The 18710-nt window shown below is 45.4% G+C and overlaps 1 protein-coding gene across 2 annotated transcripts in view; it reads left to right on the top strand.

Moving 5' to 3' along the window:
- WWP2 (WW domain containing E3 ubiquitin protein ligase 2) overlaps positions 1 to 18710 on the top strand; it is a 188404-nt gene that overhangs the window by 64326 nt on the left and 105368 nt on the right. For both annotated transcript variants that reach the window (XM_032157790.2, XM_032157791.2), the window contains 2 exons: positions 15419 to 15556; positions 17319 to 17415. In XM_032157790.2, the coding sequence (XP_032013681.1) occupies positions 15419 to 15556; positions 17319 to 17415 (235 nt within the window). The remainder of the gene's footprint in view (positions 1 to 15418; positions 15557 to 17318; positions 17416 to 18710) is intronic.

Below are 18710 nucleotides of genomic sequence, written 5' to 3' on the forward strand. Positions count from 1 at the left end.
TTACAAGTGAAAAATCAAAGGGCAGAGCTTTGGGCCTAGAATGACCTCAACTTTGCATCTGTGGCTTTTTTTTTTTTTTTTTTTTTGGAGGCAGTTTTACTGTGTCACCCAGACTGCAGTACAGTGGTGTGATCTCGGCTCACCGCAACCTCCACCTCCCAGGTTCAAGTGATTCTCCTGCCTCAGCCTCCCAAAGAGTTGGGATTACAGGCATACACAACCATGCCTGACTAATTTTTGTATTTTTGGTAGAGTTGGGGTTTCACTTTGTTGGCCAGGCTGGTCTCGAACTCCTGAGCTCAGGTGATCCACCCGCTTCAGGGTCTGGAATTACAGGCATGAGCCACTGCACCCGGCCTTGCATCTGTAGCTTTTATATGTATATTTGTGCTTGTGTTTGCAATCACTTCATACAAAGTTTTTCAAAGTGGGCGATACTGGCTGGGTGCGGTGACGCACACCCGTAATTCCAGCACTTTGGGAGGCTGAGGTGGGTGGATCACTTGAGGCCAGGAGTTCGAGACCAGCCTGACCAACATGGTGAAACCCTGTCTCTACTAAAAATACAAAATTAGCCAGGCATGGTGGCAGGCACCTGTAGTCCTAGCTACTCAGGAGGCTGAGGCAGGAGAACCGCTTGAACCCAGGAGGCAGAGGTTGCAGTGACTTGAGATGGTGCCACTGCACTCCAGCCAGGGCAACAGAGCGAGACCCCATCTCAAAAAAAGGCAAACAAAACAAAACAAAAAAGACCAAAAACCAAAAAACTAAAGTGGCGATACCATAGGAAAGGCTTTGTAATGTGTGTGTTTGTGGAGTAGGTGTCATATTTTACCTTTCTGTATTTGAATTTTTTTGATGAGCACATTATTTTTTATTGTGAAAGCTAATATTATTTATTGTAAAGATGATATTATATAGCAGAAGTGGTTTTTTTTTTTTTTTTTTTATACAGGGTTTTGTTCTGTTGCCCAGGCTGAGAGGCTGAGGTGTAGTGGCGTGATCACAGCTTACTGCAGCCTTGACCTCCTGGGCTCAAGTGATCCTCCCACCTCAGCCTCCCAAGTAGCTGGGACTGCAGGTGCATGCCACCATGCCTGGCTAAGTTTTTACATTTTTTGTAGACACAGGATCTCCCTATGTTGCCCAGGCTGGTCTCAAACTGGGCTCAAGGGATTTTCCCACCTTGGCCTCTCCAGGTGTTGGGATTACAGACATGAGCCACCACACCCTGCCTGAGAAATACTTCTTAAACTTTTTACTATGGAAAATTTCAAACATAAATAAAAGTAGAGAGAAGCAGCCAGGCACGGTGGCTCATGCCTGTAATCCCAGCACTTTTGGAGGCTGAGCTGGGCAGATCACCGGAGGTCAGGAGTTTGAGACCAGCCCGGCCAACATCATGAAACCCCATCTGTACTAAAAATACAAAAATTAGCTGGGCGTGGTGGTGGGTGCCTATAATCCCAGCTACTCAGGAGGCTGAGGCAGGAGAGTCGCTTGAACTGGGGAGGCAGAGGTTGCAGTGAGCTGAGATCACACCACTGCACTCCAGCCTGGGTGACAAGAGTGAAACTCCGTCTCAAAAAAAAAAAAAAAGAAGAAAAAAGAAAAGTAGACCAGGTGTGGTGGCTTATGCCTGTAATCCCAGCACTTTGGGAGGTCAAGGCGGGCAGATCACAAGGCCAGGAGTACGAGACCAGCCTGGCCAACATAGTGAAACTCTGTCTCTACTAAAAATACAAAAAAAAAAAAAATTAGCCGGGCGTGATGGCGGGTGCCTGTAGTCCCAGCTCCTCGGGAGGCTGAGGCAGGAGAATGGTGTGAACCTGGGAGGCGGAGCTTGCAGTAAGCCGAGATCGCGCCACTGTACTCCAGCCTGGGTGACAGAGCAAGACTCCGTCTCAAAAAAAAAAAAAAAAAAAAAAGTGGAGAGAATAATGGACCATCCAGCACCAGTTACCCAGCTTTAATGATAACCAGCACACGTCCACTTGTCCTTCATCTTTAGCTCCCATCTTTTGGGGAAGTATTTGCAAGAAAATCTCATGCCTTGTGTCATTTCCCTTGTCGACACTCCTGCATACATATCTGATGTTTAACTGAAATGGAAATTACGAAAAAAAAAAAAAACTACTGTGGAATTAATGGAAATTGAACAAAGAAAATCTTTATTTCATAATCTTACTACTGAAACACAACTTATCATTTTTCCCAGGTTCATTTATTTCTTTGCCCCTTTGTATACTTATTTTTACATGGTTTTAATAATAGGGTGCATTCTATAATGTCAGAGGTTGCAGTGAGCCAAGATCGTGCCACTGCACTCCAGCCTGGGCGACAGAGAGACTCCATCTCAAAAAAAAAATAAAAACGTAACATTGTGGTATGAATAATTTTCCATGTTGTTGTATACGCTTTATAATCACTAATCCAAATCTTAATTGGGGCATAATAGCTCCCTCATCTGAAATTATAATTTGTAAAAAAAAAAACCCCAATGTATAAAAAGGAGAATTTTTTTAAAAGCAGAATTGTCACCTTAAAAAATAATTTTCTAAGAGACTCCTACATTTTGCTCTGCAAAGAACATTTAAAAGGAGGTTTGTTCTTTGGAAGGTGTTTATAAACATGGCTTTGATACCTGGCAACTGAGAGAGGTGGTTGTGGCCGCTGCGGTTCCTGAGGGCACAGAGCATGGGTGATCTGTTGGAGCTAGGCAGGGCCTGGGCAGGGGATTAATGGTGTGGTGGGGACTCTCCCTCCTCTTGGAGAAGAGGAGCGCTAATGACAAGGCAGCAGTAATGATGTGAACTGATAATTTGTTCTAAAGACTTAACCTTCTCAGATCTGTATTTATTTCCCCAAGTCCCTTTTAAAAAATTAAAATATGCTACGGCTTGAGAGATTTACCAAGATGGATGAAGTCTTTGTATCCTGTTTTCAGAGGATCCACAGCTGGTTCCCGAGACCCCTTCTGGGGTGCCTTGTTACATGGGTGACTGTAATGGGTAACTGGTGCTGAATTGTGTGTGCATATGTACTTTTTCTTTTGTAAGTAAAAGAAAATGTGTGTAGCTGCAGGGGCCTTGCCTGTAGAGCACTGGGACCCTGAATCAAGAGAAATAAGGGTGATCCTGGTTGATGAGTCCGTTATGTACCGAAATGAGGACATGAGTGCCGAATCCACCTTCCTTTCTTTCCCTCCTCCTAAGGGCAGATGCCCCATCCATGCTTAGAGGCTCCCCTTTCCTGCCTTCCCAGGAACCCTTCTTGATCTTCCTCCCGTCTCTCCAGCTATTCTTCTCTGTCTTCCTTGCAAGGTCATCATCTATTATTAGTTTTTTATTAATTTTTTTTTTTGAGACATAGTTTCGCTCTTGTTGCCCAGGCTGGAGTGCAATGGCGTGATCTCAGCTCACCACAACCCCTGCCTCCTGAGTTCAAGCGAGTCTCCTGCCTCAGCCTCCTGAGTAACTGGGATCACAGGCATGCACCACCATGCCTGGCTAATTTTGTATTTTTAGTAGAGACAGGTTTCTCCATGTTGGTCAGGCTGGTCTTGAACTCCTGACCTCAGGTGATCCACCTGCCTTGGCCTCTCAAAGTGCTGGGATTACAGGCGTGAGCCACCGTGCCTGGCCTAATTTTTATATTTTTAGTAGAAATAGGGTTTCGCCATGTTAGCCAGGCTGGTCTTGAACTCCTCACCTCAGGTGATCTGCCCGTCTTGGCAAGGTCATCATCTATTTAACTGTTAAATATGGGAGTTTCCTATTATTCCATCCTCTTCTTCCATGATCTCATCCCCATTTGAACTTCCTCTCTATGCAAACCACTGTGTGCAGGTGAGCCACAGATTTGAATCACTTCTGAACTCTCTTCCCACATATCTGACGACTCTCTTGGTGTTTCCCTGTGGTGTTCCCTGACAGGTGTTTCCCTGTCAGAAGCACCTCAACGTGTGCAAGTCACCTCCTCCTCAGACTTGGTCCTGTTCTGGTATTCTGTATTTCATCGTGTATAGCCTCTATTTGTCCAGTTAAGTGCTTTAGAAACCCAGGAGCTGTCTTCGATACCCGACCCCTCTTGCCCACCCCATTTTCTAATCTCTTTTCAGATTCTCTTGATTTTTACCTTTGGAAGTCTGCCCACTTCTTCAGCTCCACTTCTCCTGCTCTAGTCTTTTCTTGGCTGCCAAAATTTTCATCTGCAGCCTCCTGTCTGCTCTGCCTGTTTCTGTCCTTCCTTTCCTCCGGCTTGTTTTCCACACCACAGCCAGAATGATTATTAATCCAGCAAGGCTGATCTTGTCACACCTCAGTTAAAAAACCCTTTAGCACTGTGCAGTGGCTCTTAGGATACAGAAAAACTCACTAACAGAGCATGTCACAAGGCACTGCAACGTCCAGTGACCACTCAGCCCTCCCACCCATTTGGATCTCATTCCAGTGCAGCCCAACTCATCTCTGCCCACTTTCCTGAATGCACCCAGCTCATTGTGCCACAGGACCTTTGCACACAACATTTCTCCTGCCTGGATGGTCTTCCTCCCTGCCCTGCCCTACCCTGCTAGCTGTCTTCTGGAAATTTAGATGACAGTTATCAGTTTCTCAAGAAACTTTTCCTGATGTCCTGACCAGGCCAAGCATCTGGCTGCTCAGGGGACCATATGTTAATATCTCTTGCATGAAACCTTTTCTTACAGTTGCAACTTTACATTTCCTTGTTACTTCCACTTCTCCCACTGAATTGTAAGGTTCCTAAAAGCAGGGACAATGTCTGTTTCCATTCTCCATGATAACATAGCTTCAAGCACTGTCTGGCAGATAGTGGGCACCCAGCAAATGTTACTTGAACCTCCTGGGTTCAAGTGATCCTCTTGCCTCAGCCTCCTGAGTAGCTGGGACCATAGGCACACGCCACTACGCCCAGCTATTTTTTTTTTTTTTTTTTTCAGATAGAGTCTCACTCTTTCGCCTAAGCTGGAACGCAGTGGCGTGATGTTGGGTCATTGCAGACTTCACCTCCTGGATTCAAGTGATTCTCCTGCCTCAGCCACCTGAGTAGCTGGGATTACAGGCACATGCCACCATGCCTGGCTAGTTTTTGTATTTTTAGTAGAGATGGGGTTTCACCACGTTGCCTAGGTGGGTCTTGAACTCCAGTGCTCAGGTGATCTCTCTGCCTCGGCCTCCCAAAGAGCTGGGATTACAGGTGTGAGCCACCATGCCCGGCCTAATTTTTTTCTGTTTTATAGAGATGAGGGTCTCACTTTGTTGCCCAGGCTGGTCCCAAACTGGTCTCAAGCCATCCTCCTGCCTCGGCCTCCCAAAGTGTTGGGATTATGGGGATAAGCCACTGTGCCCAGCACAGGAAATGTCTCCTGAATAAATGAACAAGAAACAGAGAACAAGTCTGTAAACTGGCTTTGTAAAAATGAGGCTATTTTCTCTAGAAGAGTTCATACAACCCTCAGGAGACCAAAACTTTAATTTAGCAATGATAAAGGGTAGATTCCCAGCGATAGTAGCCCAAAGAAGAGACTGCAAGGCCAAGCCAGAGTTCTCATTACATTCTGGGTTCTGGGTAAGACCCTGCCAGAGTGTGAGTGTTGGGGGGCCGCGGGGAGGTGGAGTGAGCAGAGTCAGCATTCCTGTGCCCCAGCAGGAATACCAGTGTTCACTGTTGGCCTAGCTGGGTAGAAGAGACTTTCTCTTGTTAGGCTCTGGCTAAGGTTGGAAGCCGAAGAGCCATCGTAACAGTAAATCCTGGAATCATCTGGCTTCCTTTACTGCAAAGGAAATGTGAACAAGCCTTCTCTCTAGACCTGGGGTGGACTCCAGCCTGTGTGTGTCTGAGTTTCAGGGAACTGGGGAATGGAAAGGAGACTGTTTACTCTGTGCCCTTCTGGAATTTCCCCCGGTTCCCTTCCTCTGTGTACCAGTGTTTGCAGTTATGTGTAGAATGAACACGGGCCTGTTAATGAAGTGCTGCTTACTCTCACCCGCTTTTGATGGGCCTATGGGATTGAGGGCAGAGGGAGGCAGGAAGAAGGAGGCTTGTTCCACTAAGCAGGTCTTATGTTAATTGCCAAATCAGTCACGTCTTCATCGGGCTTCAGAGACTCTTAATCCTGGTGTCCTTGGCCTCCCTTTAAAAATCCTCCTTTCTTTCTTGTTTCATGTTTCTCAAATTTCCAGGTAAATCCTAACATTTGTATTCTGAATTAGGAACAAAAAGAAAACAGAACTATTTTTCCTTTGACATGCACATACATTTCAGTGGTATGGGGTGGGGAGGGACAATAATGAGAAAAGACCCCAAACTAGAAAGTTCTTTCATACATTTGCTGTGAAACTGCCCAGGCAAGAGTTCTGGATTTTGTAATGGAATTGCATTATAGTAGCATGGTTTGGCAGTTACAGTTTATGTAGTTTTTTTTCTTTTGTTGGAATAAGGATGGCAATTTCCATGCCCTATTTATCTATATTTATTAGTACCACATGCAAACAACATATTTTTAAAAATCCAGGTCAAGAAAGGGAAAAAGTAACTCTTAGAAAAATATGACTCATCCTTGCTGCACGTACAAACTCTTCTCAATAGGAAATTATTAACTTGAAGCCATTTGCAAATCTGAGGCTTTGAAGGGAGGAAAAATAAGAGTAAGAGTTATTCCCCAAACAGCTTGACTGATACGTCTTCTACCTTTTTATATTTTAAATCATATTTTGTCAAATTTTTGCAAGTTTTTATTGTTATAGTTGCTGTTAGTGCCTTAGGCATGCTGGCATGGAAAAAAACAAAAACCTTTTTTTTTTCTTGAGACAGTGTCACTCTGTCACCCAGGCTGGAGTGCAGTAGCCCGATCTCAGCTCACTGCAGCCTTGACCTCGTAGGCACAAGTGATTATTCCGCCTCAGCCCCCTAAGTAGTTGGGACTATAGGCAGGTACCACCATGCCCGGCTAATTTTTGTGTTTTTAATAGAGACAGGGTTTCACCATGTTGCCCAGGCGGGTCTCGAACTCCTGAGCTCAAGCGAACCATCTGCCTCGGCCTCCCAAAGTGCTAGGATTACAGGTGTGAGCCACTGCGACCTGCCTTCTTTGTTTGTTTGTTTTGTTTTGTTTTGTTTTGATAGTGGCCAGTTACTAGAACAAAAACTATTATAGGAAATGTGAAACATACACAGACGTGGAAAAATCGTCGATGAATCCCCACATGCTGTTACCCAGTTCAGCAGCCATCTATGACAGGCCATTCCTGTCTCATCTAACTTCCCATCCCACCCCTGCTGGATTAATTTTATGAAAATCCCAGGCATACTTCAACTACAAATATTAATATTTTAGTGTATTTCTCTAAAAGATAAGGACTCTTAAAAACCCAACCCATGATGCCAGTTTCATACCTAGAAAACTCAATGGTAGTGATTTAATATTTTGAACTATCTAGTCAGTTTTTACATGTCCCCAGTTGTAGTGTAACCCTTTCATTTTATTTTTAAAATTTTTTTAATGTTTTTTGAGACAGAGTCTCACTCCATCACTCAGGCCGGAGTGCAGTGACATGGATCTCAGCTCATGGCAACCTCTGCCTCCTGGGTTCAAGTGATTCTTGTGCCTCAGCCTCCCAAGTTAGCTGGGATTACAGGTATGTGCCACCACACCTGGCTAATTTTTGTATTTTTAGTAGAGATAGGGTTTTGCCATGTTGGCCAGGCTGGTCTCAAACTCCTGAACTCAAGTGATCTGCCTGCCTTGGCCTCCCAAAGTGCTGGGATTACAGGTGTGAACCACCGTGGCTGGCCCAACCTTTTTATTTTTTATTTTTATTTTTCGAGATGGGATCTTGCTCTGTTGCCTAGGCTGTAGTGCAGTGATGCAAACATGGCTCACTGCAGCCTTGACCTTCTGGGCTCAAGTGATCCTCCTGCCTAGCCTCCCATGAAGGTGAGACCGCAGGTGCACGCCATCACGTCCAACTAATTATTTTATTTTATTTTTTATAGAGATGGGGTCTCACTTTGTTGCCCAGGCTGGTCTCAAACTCTTGGACTCAAGCAAGCCCCCTGCCTTGGCCTCCCAAAGTGCTGGGATTACAGGCGTGAGCCACTGCGCTCAGCCTTTTTAAGCCATCGTTTTGTCTGAGTCAGGAACCAAACAAGATTGATATATCTCTTCAGTCTCTCTTAACTTAGAGGTTGTCCTCCCTCTTTTTACTCCTTGCAGTGTGTTGTTGAAGAAACTGGACAGCGTGTCCTTTACGGTTTCCCACACTTTGGATTTTGCTGTGTGTCTCCCTAAAGTGTGGTTCCACGTGTCTCTCTGTCCCTCATGGGCAGATCTAGAGGCTGAGACTGACCTTGGTTCTTTTTTTTCTCTGGTGTGGTGATATGTATTTCCATCAGGAGGCACCTGGTGTCTGGTTGTCTCTCTTGGTATGCTGGCTTTTAAAGGGCTGTCTTTCAAAGGGCACAGTCCCTGGGGACTTCCCAGAGTCTTTTTCCCTAGATTCTCATATTCAGCCTTACTGCTGTCTGTCAACCTCCAGAAAGTAGCATTAGAAGGTATTGGTAACCCCTTATTACTTGGAACAGAAGGGTGCAGTCGTATAGCTGAAGAAGTATGTTTGCTGATTACTGAAGTTAGCATGGGCTCAGGCCTTTGGCTTTCTCGGTGAAACCTAAGCCTCTTGCCAGCTGAATATTTTCATTATATATGTTCCATTTAGTTCTAATTGAATCAGACTTCCTCTAGCCATGCTCTAAATTGGCACTGTTTGCAGCCCCTGCCTATGACTTGCCCAAAGCTTTGATTCCAAGAGATCAGTGGGCCTGTGGGGCCTGGCTGATGTGCTTGCTGGGGAGTCCTGGGGCTTTCTAACTCATGCTAGGGAGGAGGCCAGGGTAGAATCTTCTTAGACACTGTGTTTCTTAAAGACACTGCCATCACCTTTGCCCAAACCACCATCTGCTCTTGCCTGGATTACCACAGTGACCTCCTACCTGGTCTTGTGTACCTCAGCGCTTCTCCTGTAGCCAGACTGGTTGTGCTACAGCAGGAATCAGGTCACTTCCTTGCTCAAAACCCTGTAATGGAGCCCCATCCCATGTTGAACAATTGCCAAGGACCTTGTCCCAAGGCCTGACTTGGAGGCTCTGGTTACCTCCTGCCCTCATCTGCTCCTCTCTTCCCTCGCTGCACTCCAGCTGCCCTGGCCTCCCTGCCATTCCCCAGACATGCTAGGCTTGCTCTCTCACCTAGCACCTCTGGGCTTGCTTTTTCCTCTGCCTAGAATATTCTTCCTCCAGATACCCACGTGACTTCCCCCATCCTTTAGTCTTTGCTCAATTGTCACCTTCCCAGGGAGGTTTCTCTTCTCTACCCCACATCCTCTCCCAGCTTAGCATTCTTCATCCCCCTTCTTTTATTTTTTCCTATTGCACTTGCCACCTTCTTTTTAAAAATTTTTTATTTCATTAAAAAAATTTTTTTTAGTTTTTTTTTTTTTGAGACAGAGTTTCGCTCTTGTTGCCCAGGCTGTGTACCATGGTGCAATCTCGGCTCACTGCAACCTCTGTTTCTCGGGTTCAAGTGATTCTCCTGCCTCAGCCTCCCGAGTAGTTGGGATTACAGGTGCCCACCACCACACCCAGCTCATGTTTTGTATTTTTAGTAGAGATGGGGTTTCACCATGTTGGCCAGGCTGGTCTCAAACTCCTGACCTCAAATGATCCGCCTGCCTTGGCCTCCCAAAGTGCTGGGATTATAGACGTGAGCCATGGCGCCCAGCCTGCACTTGCCACCTTCTAACAGATTATGCAATTTGCTTTTTTTTTTAAGGGAAAAAAGAAATTGCTTATTGTCTGTTTCTCCCAAATAGAATTTAAATGCTCTAGGAGCACAGATTTTTGCCCGCCTTGTTCCTGTTGAGTCACTAGAATAGTAGGTGCTCAAGGCACGGATGTGAACAGCACGAATGCGGATAGAGCAGGGCCTGATGAGCTTGAGGGGAGCTGGTGAGCTTCCTATAAGCTAACTCAGATTCCAGTTATGGAAATAGACTCACTAAACCTACTTTTTCATGGGTTTCTTGATTTTGAGCAGTGCCTCCAAAGGCAGCAGGAAGACATACTGGAAGAGAAAGGGCCTCTGTGGAGCCGTCTGCACGGCTGTAGTGAAAACAGAGGGCCCCAGAGGTGAGGTGGCTAAGACTGCTATTTATAACTAAGGTTCTAGTATATGTTTTCCAGCCACACTTATGCCTTTCAGCCTCCCCTGTATGCTCGAATCTGTCACTCAATTAGCTAATGGTTTCTTTAGTCCCATTATGTATTATAGGGTTCCTCTGGCTCAATTTTTTTAAAAAGCGAATAATGAGGTGTTCTGTTCTCTGAAGTTTAATTTTTTAAATAACCTTGCCAATTTAAAAAAACCTTTCCCCAATGTTTAATTATGAAATTTGCAAACATACGGAAGAATTGAAAGAGTGATACAATGAACACCCAAATGCCATCCACCTATTTCTGGCACTTGTTAATATTTTTTTGCCAAGTTCATTCTATCTATATATTATTATAGTATATGGCTGGGTGTATTTTTTTTTCCTGAGCCGTTTGAAGGTAAATTGCAGATATCGTGACACCTTACTCCCCAAAACCTCACCCTATTCTTCTAAAAAATCACTTGAAAATAAATGCATGTATCATTCTTATCTACTCTTGCATCTCCCAAGAATAAGACATTCTCATACAAAACCAAAGTAAATTTTTTTTTTTTTTTTTGAGACAGCGTGTTGCTCTGTTTCCAGGCTGGAATGTGGTGCCACGATCCTGGCTCACTGCAATCTCCGCCTGCTGGGTTTCAGTGATTCTCCTGCCTTAGCCTCCCAAGTAGTTGGGATTACAGGCGTGTGCCACCATGCCTGGCTAATTTTTGTATTTTTAGTAGAGATGGGGTTTCACCATGTTGGCCAGGCTGATCTCGAACTCCTAAGCTCAGGTGATCCGCCCACCTCGGCCTCCCAAAGTGCTGGAATTACAGACGTGAGCCACCGTGCCTGTCCATAAAACCAATGTACTGCTATTGAACCTAAAAACGTTAACGATAATTTCAAACATCATCTAATATTCAGTTTGTATGCAAATTTCTCCATTTATCCTAAGAATGTATTTTTTTCAAACCAAGGTTTAGTCAAAATTCATGCATGGCATTTGTTGGTTTTCTTTAGATCTAGAAGAGTCTCCATCCTGCCTCCTTTTTTTTTTCTTTAAATGAATTTAATGATATTGACTTTTTCAGGAGTTCAGGACAGTTATTGTATGGATGCCTCACATTCTGGCATCTGATTGCTTCCTCATGGTATCATTTAATGTTTCTCTATCCCCCTTTTTCATGTGAAGCATGTGGCATCAGGTTGACTTGCTCTCGGTGACAGTAAATTAGATCACTTGGTTATCATGGTGACAGCCAGAGGTCTCAAATAGAACAGAGGAGGGTTATGTTCTCAAAAGTTGAGTTTAAAGAAAAAAGGCCCTCTGTCTCCTCACTGGCTATTTAAATTTAAATTAAATTAATTTATTTTTTTGAGACAGGATCTCGCTCTGTCACCCAGGCTGGAGTGCAGTGGCGCAATCTTGGCTCACTGCAATGTCTGCCCCCACCCCAGGCTCAAGCAATCCTCCCACCTCAGCATCCCAGGTAGTGGGGACCGCAGGTGCACCCCGCCAGGCCTGGCTAATTTTTTGTGTTTTTAATAGAGACAGGGTCTCACCATGTTGCCCAGGATGGTCTCCAACTCCTGAGCTCAAGAGACCCACCCATCGCAGCCCATCTCAGCCTCCCAAAGTGCTGGGATTACAGGCCTGAGCCACCATGCCTAGTCCTATTTTATTTTTTTGAGACAGAGTCTCATTCTGGTTGCTTAGGTTGGAGTGCAGTCACGTGGTCTTGGCTCACTGCAGCCTTGACCTCCCGGGCTCAGGTAATTCTCCCACCTCAGCCTCCTCAGTATCTGGGACTACAGTTGCCTACTACCATATCCAGCTAATTTTTGGTATTTTGATTAGAGATGGGGTTTTATCATGTTGCCCAGGCTGGTCTTGAACTCCTGGACTCAAGCAATCTACTCTCCTTGGCCTCCCAAAGTGCTGGGATTACAGGCATGAGCCACTGAGCCTGGATGGCTCCTTTTAATTAAATTTTTGTAGTGACAGAGTCTCACTGTGTTAGTCATGCTTGTCTTAAACTCCTGGCCTCAAGTGATCCTCCTACCTCAGCCTCCCAAAGTGCTGGGATTACAGGCATGAGCCACTGCACCCAGCCCATTGGCTCTTTTTGAAGGCAAAATATGTCTCGATGTGTTGTATGGTGGCTTCTGAGCCTTCAAATATATAATGATTCCACTGGAGACAATGAGTAGATAAACTAGATAGAAGAGCTAACCTGGATCCCTGAGACGAGACCATGGAGAGGAAAATTCAGGCTATCTCTCTGGCTTCTGTCCAAGGCCCATGGCAGTGTGACTGCCATGGGGGTAGAAATGAGCAGCAAGAGGCCTTGGGTTCCTCCACTCTCCTGTTGAACATTATCAGTCCTCCAGGAAGGAGGAAAAAAAAGTGCCCACACTTCATTTATGAAACGATGACCTTTGAGGTATCAGGACAGGACTCAAGGAGCCTTCTGGAATGCTCATCCCTCAGCACGCTTCCAACAGTGGTGTGTGTCCTGGAGCCAAGAAGGCTGGGCGCCTTTAGGAGATGACCTGGAAACAAGATGAAAAGACGGTTTGTCTGCGTGATGGGTCTGTGGCTTACCTTGGAAGATTCTGTGGCCACAGCCCAAAAAAGTCTCAGAAGGAACAGAAGGATCAAGAGAAGAATAACTATAAAATGAATGAAGGCTAGGGTGCGGTGGCTCACTCCTGTAATCCCAGCACTTTGGGAGGCCGAGGTGGGAGGATTGCTTGAGGCCAGGAGTTCGAGACCAGCCTGGGCAACATAGTGAACGACGTCTCTATAAAAAAAATTAAAAAACAAAACAAAAAACAAATACAGTGAATGAGACGTTAGACCAAGAGGAATTAGGACTCTTCCTAAAAACAGGAAAGTCAACAGGGAGATGATAAAAGTGACAGCTTATTAGGAACTCGGTAGGTGCCATTTACTTCTTTGCAAGAGTCCTCTGAAAAAGGTACCGTGATTACCCCTGTTTTGCAGGTAGGGAGACTGATGCTCAGGTTAGGTCCTTTGCTTCACACTGCACAGCTCTCAGGGACTAGAACTGTGAATTAAACTCAGAGTGCCTGACCACACCCCCTCTTAACCCACGTGCTTAAAAACCCTATTGCCAGAGACTTAGGCACTGGATCTTGGCATAATGGAGGAGGGAGACCCTCCTTGACTTAAAAAAAAAAAAAAAAAGCCCGCAATAATCAACACTTATGATTGCATAGTTTCAGGGGGCCAGATTTGGCAGCAGCTTAGCTGGGCAGCCTGGGCAGGGATCTCTCCCAAGGCTGCATTCAGGATGTGGACTAAGCTGTAGGGTTAGGCTCTGCTGGGGCTAGAGCAGGTGCTTCCCAAGTGGCCACTCCCAGGGATGGCAAGAGGTGGCTGGGGGTTGAAAGGCCTCAGTTCCATCCCATACTCCTTGGCTTTTGAAGGAACTCGTTTCCTTTGGAAACTACAAGTGTTATTTTATAGAAACGTTTAGTACTCACCAAGGCCCTCAGTGGAACTGGCTGAAAATAGCAGCAGACTCACTCAGAAAAGAGTTGGAGAGATCCATGGCAGGGAAGAGAGATTAAGGGAAGGTAGAGCGCTTAGGAGAGCTTGAAAACCTGAAGGGAGGCCGGGCGCGGTAGCTCACGCTTGTAATCCCAGCACTTTGGGAGGCCGAGGCGGGCGGATCACGAGGTCAGGAGATCGAGACCACGGTGAAACCCCGTCTCTACCAAAAATACAAAAAATTAGCCGGGCGTGGTGGCGGGCGCCTGTAGTCCCAGCTACTCGGAGAGGCTGAGGCAGGAGAATGGCGTGAACCCGGGAGGCGGAGCTTGCAGTGAGCCGAGATCACGCCACTGCACTCCAGCCTGGGCGACAGAGCAAGACTCCGTCTCAAAAAAAAAAAAAAAAAAAAGAAAACCTGAAGGGTAACTGGTTTCTATCTTATTATAATAGATCCTTGAATTGATCCAGAATTTTCTGCTAAGTTCTTAAAGGGTTGTATCTGTAGAGGGATTTAGAGCAGTCTTTTTTGGGGGGAGTGGGGGAAGGGAGTGTTATCTCTAGAAAGTGCTGAAATTTACCTTAGTGTGCTTATGGAGACATTTATACGTACTCTACCTTGTTCTAGAAAACAGGTAAGATAGCTTATAATCATGCAGTAGCAACTAAGAAATAAAACAAAGTGTTGGACTGGGTGGGGCGGGTGGGGAGGGAGGTTCAGATACGTGGCACTTGCCTGGTCTGGTTTTGTAAGGTGTGGTGTGGATGGACCCCATGGAAATCCTCATAAAGGCTGATTCCCTCTTGGTAATTATTAAACAGCCCTGAACTGAAGGCCATAGCTCCTGGCTGGACTGAACTGAAGGGAACTGAAATATTCAGTGTGGACTAAACACTTAACTAGACAGAAGCTATTCAGCACAGCCAAGTTCAGTAGCAGGGTGGAGGGTGTGTGTGCAGCAGTTTCTAGCCTGCCTAGGGCTTGGTGCTTCTGCCTCCAGTCAGTTTGTTCTGTTTATCTACTACAGCCACCCACAGTACTGAATCTTCCTGGTATCCTTGGGGGTGGGGTACTCTGGGCCACTTCTCACTTCACTCTCCTTAAGTCACTGATGGGGCTGATTAAATCAGCCTGTATTGAAGTTTCATTGTTTTAACTTTTTTTTGCCTTATTTCAAGGCAATACATTTTCAGGATTGAAATTTACAAAAGCAACAACATGTTTTAACACAAATAAGAAAAGAATAAGCCCCTGCAATCCCTCATCTAGATGGAGATGCCTCCTGTTGACAGTTCCTTAGGGTCTCCTCGGTTTCTATGGGCAGGGGGATATTGCTTGCAACTAATTTCTTCGTGTGTACACCATCAATATCCCTATGCTTTTCTCACAGTCCTGCAAGTATAAACAAACTAATACATCAGTAATGTGGAAATTATGGTGCTGACCCAGTGATATGAAATGTTTAGAAAGACTGCAGCTTCCCCTCCAGCCTGATACGACAGTGATTTCATTAGGCATACTCCTTCCCACTCTTTTTTCCATGCCACGAGGCAAAATTTGAAGATGCGGAGAAAGCATTCCCAGAGAAGCCAGCAAAGGTGAAATGAGAGCTTCTAATTTAGAGAATCTTAACTTGGGGTGCATTTGCTTTAGCCCGTCCATGTTGCCTTTTGTACCCCACAGTGGAGAACACGCAGCTGACCCTGAACCTGCAGACGGAGAACAAAGGCAGCGTTGTCTCAGGCGGAGAGCTGACAATTTTCCTGGATGGGCCGACTGTTGATCTGGGAAATGTGCCTAATGGCAGTGCCGTGACAGATGGTGAGTGCCGCCCTGCTCCTCAGGACTGTGCCGGGACAGGGTGGGGCTGGGCAGGGGCCAGGAGGTGCTGAGAGCTTGGTTCTTCTACTAGGCATCTTGGTTTGATTCCCACTCAGCCTGGCCCATAGCTAGCCCCGATTGTTCTTAGCACCCTGGATCAATATCACGACATAAATTTTCAAGGGCTGCTTTCTGATCAAGGGCCACAGTAAATGTCCAGTCTTTGTAAATGTGTAATTGTTTGGTTTGATAGCAGAGAAAAACATCTTTCATCCCATATGGACTTTGGAAAATGAAATCTCTTTATCAAATGTGACTTTGGCCCATTATTTTCCTTCCCAATACAGTTATACTTTTTGGGGAGGTTGAAGGTGTTTTTATGAGAGGCATTGGTTGGGAAGGGGACTCTGTTCTTTTAGAGATACACACTAGCAAAATGCAGACAGAACAGGGAATTTGGAGAGTGTCCCCTGCTCTGTCCCGAATGTTGGTAGTTTGTTTCTTTTGATCTAGTCTGAAATTAGTCACCTTTGGATCTAGCAGGAAATTATTTCATGAAGTCTGAGGTCTGAAATGGGTTGGGTTTCTCCATAATTTTTCTCATTAAATGTTTTGTTAGATGTGATGTAACCATGGCACTTTCCAGGCACCAAGCAGGATTTCTGTAGCTTCAAAGGGGTGCAATTTGAATTGCAATTCAAGGGCAGTTGGTTGGAATCTCAGTGGCCGGATGGGCCTGGACTATGGAGAAAAATCCCTTAACTGGACTGATCGGTGCTTGGGGTGCTTTGGTGCTTGGAGACAAACGTGTCATTCACTCATTCAACACATATATACATAATTGTATCCCTGGTATGCACTAGGTCTTAGACCAGGTGCTAGCCAGATGGCAGTGGGCCAAATTCACATGGTCTCCACTGCTTCATGTTTACAGTCTACTTGATGAGGGCAGGGGAAGTTAGACATCAAACGAGTTAACACACAGATAATTACATAGCTGTGATTGTAACAAAAGCTATCAGTGAAAACCACAGGGTGCTATGAGATTCCTCTACTTTGTTGGGGGAGATCTCATCTAAGTTGCGGGGTCAGGGAAGGTTTCTCTGAGGAAGCTGAGACCTGGAGGACGAGGAGTTCAGACAGGCCAAGGTGGGGGTGTGGGGTAAAGGGGTGGCTTGGCCTGTGGTGGAAACAGAGGCAGTCAGCGTGGTTGGATTACTAGGAGCAACAGGGAGAGAGAATGGAGGAGGTGAGATCAGAGAAACAGGTCAACTGAGATCACGCAGGCTTGAAACATTTGGTAGGGATTTTGAACCTCATCTTGAGAAACAGAAAGCCGTTGAAGGGTTTCTAGCAGAAGACTGTGATGATCTGATTTGGCTTTGTAACAGCTCTCTGGGTGTATTATGGAGAAATGGACCCTACTTTGCACAGTTAGTGTTTGTTCTCTGAGATAGAACAGGGTGAGATTCATTTAATGGATAAGGCAATGTGCTTGTAAGTGCCTTGGATGTTCTTGAATGTCTTGGAGAAGAGAAGCTGTTTGCAAGGTTTGAGCCCCACTGCTCCATGGCATGGATCAGATCAGTATGATCATCCCTGTTACTCTCCTGCTGGTGGCTGCAGCTTGCCGGATGTCCGTATCCCGTGGTGGTGGGCAACTCTAACACACAGACGGAGTTCTGTTCCTGGCCGTCAAATCTCAAACGCGAGTTGAGCTCCTCAATGGTTCTGTCTTTTCTTGTGATTGATTCCTTTCTAGGATCACAGCTGCCTTCGAGAGACTCCAGTGGAACAGCGGTAGCTCCAGAGAACCGGCACCAGCCCCCCAGCACAAACTGCTTTGGTGGAAGATCCCGGTAAGTTCCCCCTTGGTGAGGACAAAGAGCTAAGAAGATGCTTAGAGCTATTGAAAACATGTTGGGACATGGCGGGGAACATTTTATGGTAGAAACTGTTGGAAATTTCCAGAGATCTTGTAACTGACTCAGTAGTTAAGGAGGCTAATAAGAGGAGTCCAGAGCTCAGGATCCTTATTTTTTTTTTTTAAATTGAATTTAGATTCTTAATTTTTGTTTTTATTTTAGATTCAGGGGGTACATGTACAGCTTTGTTACCTGTGTTTATTGCATGATGTTGAGGTTTGGGCTTCTAATGATCCTGTTGCCCAGATAGTGAACATAGTACCTGATTGGTAGCTTTTCAATTCTTGCTCCTCTCCCTCCTTGTTTTTGGAGTCCCCAGTGTTTATTATTTCTATCTTTGTGTTCATGTGTACCCAATGTTTAGCTCCCACTTATAAATGAGAAGATGTGGTATTTGGTTTTCTGTTTCTGCATTGATTTGCTCAGGATAATGGCCTCCGGCCTCCGGCTATATTCATGTCTCTGCAAAGGACATGATTTCATTCTTTTGTTTTGTTTTTTGATATGGGGTCTTGCTCTGTTGCCTACGCTGGAGTGCTGTGGCACCATCACAGCTCATGGCAGCCTTGACCTCCTGGGCTCAAGCAATCCACCCACCTCAGCATCCTGAATAGCTGAGACAACAGGCATGCGCCACCATGCCTGGCTAATTTTTTTATTTTTGTAGAGATAGGGTTTTACCATGTTGCCCAGGCTGGTCTTGAACTCCTGGACTCAACCGATTCTCCTGCCCTGGCCTCCCAAACTGTTGGGATTACAGCTGTAAGCCACTGTACCTGACTTATTTTTTATTCTTTTTTATGGTTGTGTAAGAATTCAGGATTCTCAGAAGGGTCAGAGGCTCCTCGATGAAGATTGGTACTGGCTAAGTAGGTTATTGGATAAAAGGAACTGTCGAACAGGAAACTTGACTGCTTTTTTGTATGTCTGGGGCTGCAGCCACAGTTATTCTTCCAGGACACACATAGAAATGCTTAGAGCAATGGTTCTTTGTGCAATTTTCTGTCATGCATTCTGCTTTGGGGGTGGCCCATGGTTCCCTTGTAGTGTTGGTTAAGACCTCCTACACTTAGAGTCCAAATATTATACTTGTTATACGTATTACAAATGACGTAATTTTATTTACTGAAATTCCCATTTTATACCTGTGTTAGTGGTGCAAACTCATTTCCATGGCAACTGAACGTCTTGGCAGGAAAATAGTTCTAAGTATAGAGAGATGAGGGGAG

The sequence above is a fragment of the Hylobates moloch genome, unplaced genomic scaffold, assembly GCF_009828535.3.
Source record: "Hylobates moloch isolate HMO894 unplaced genomic scaffold, HMol_V3 SCAFFOLD_6, whole genome shotgun sequence".
In the NCBI taxonomy this organism is placed as follows: Eukaryota; Metazoa; Chordata; class Mammalia; order Primates; family Hylobatidae; genus Hylobates; species Hylobates moloch.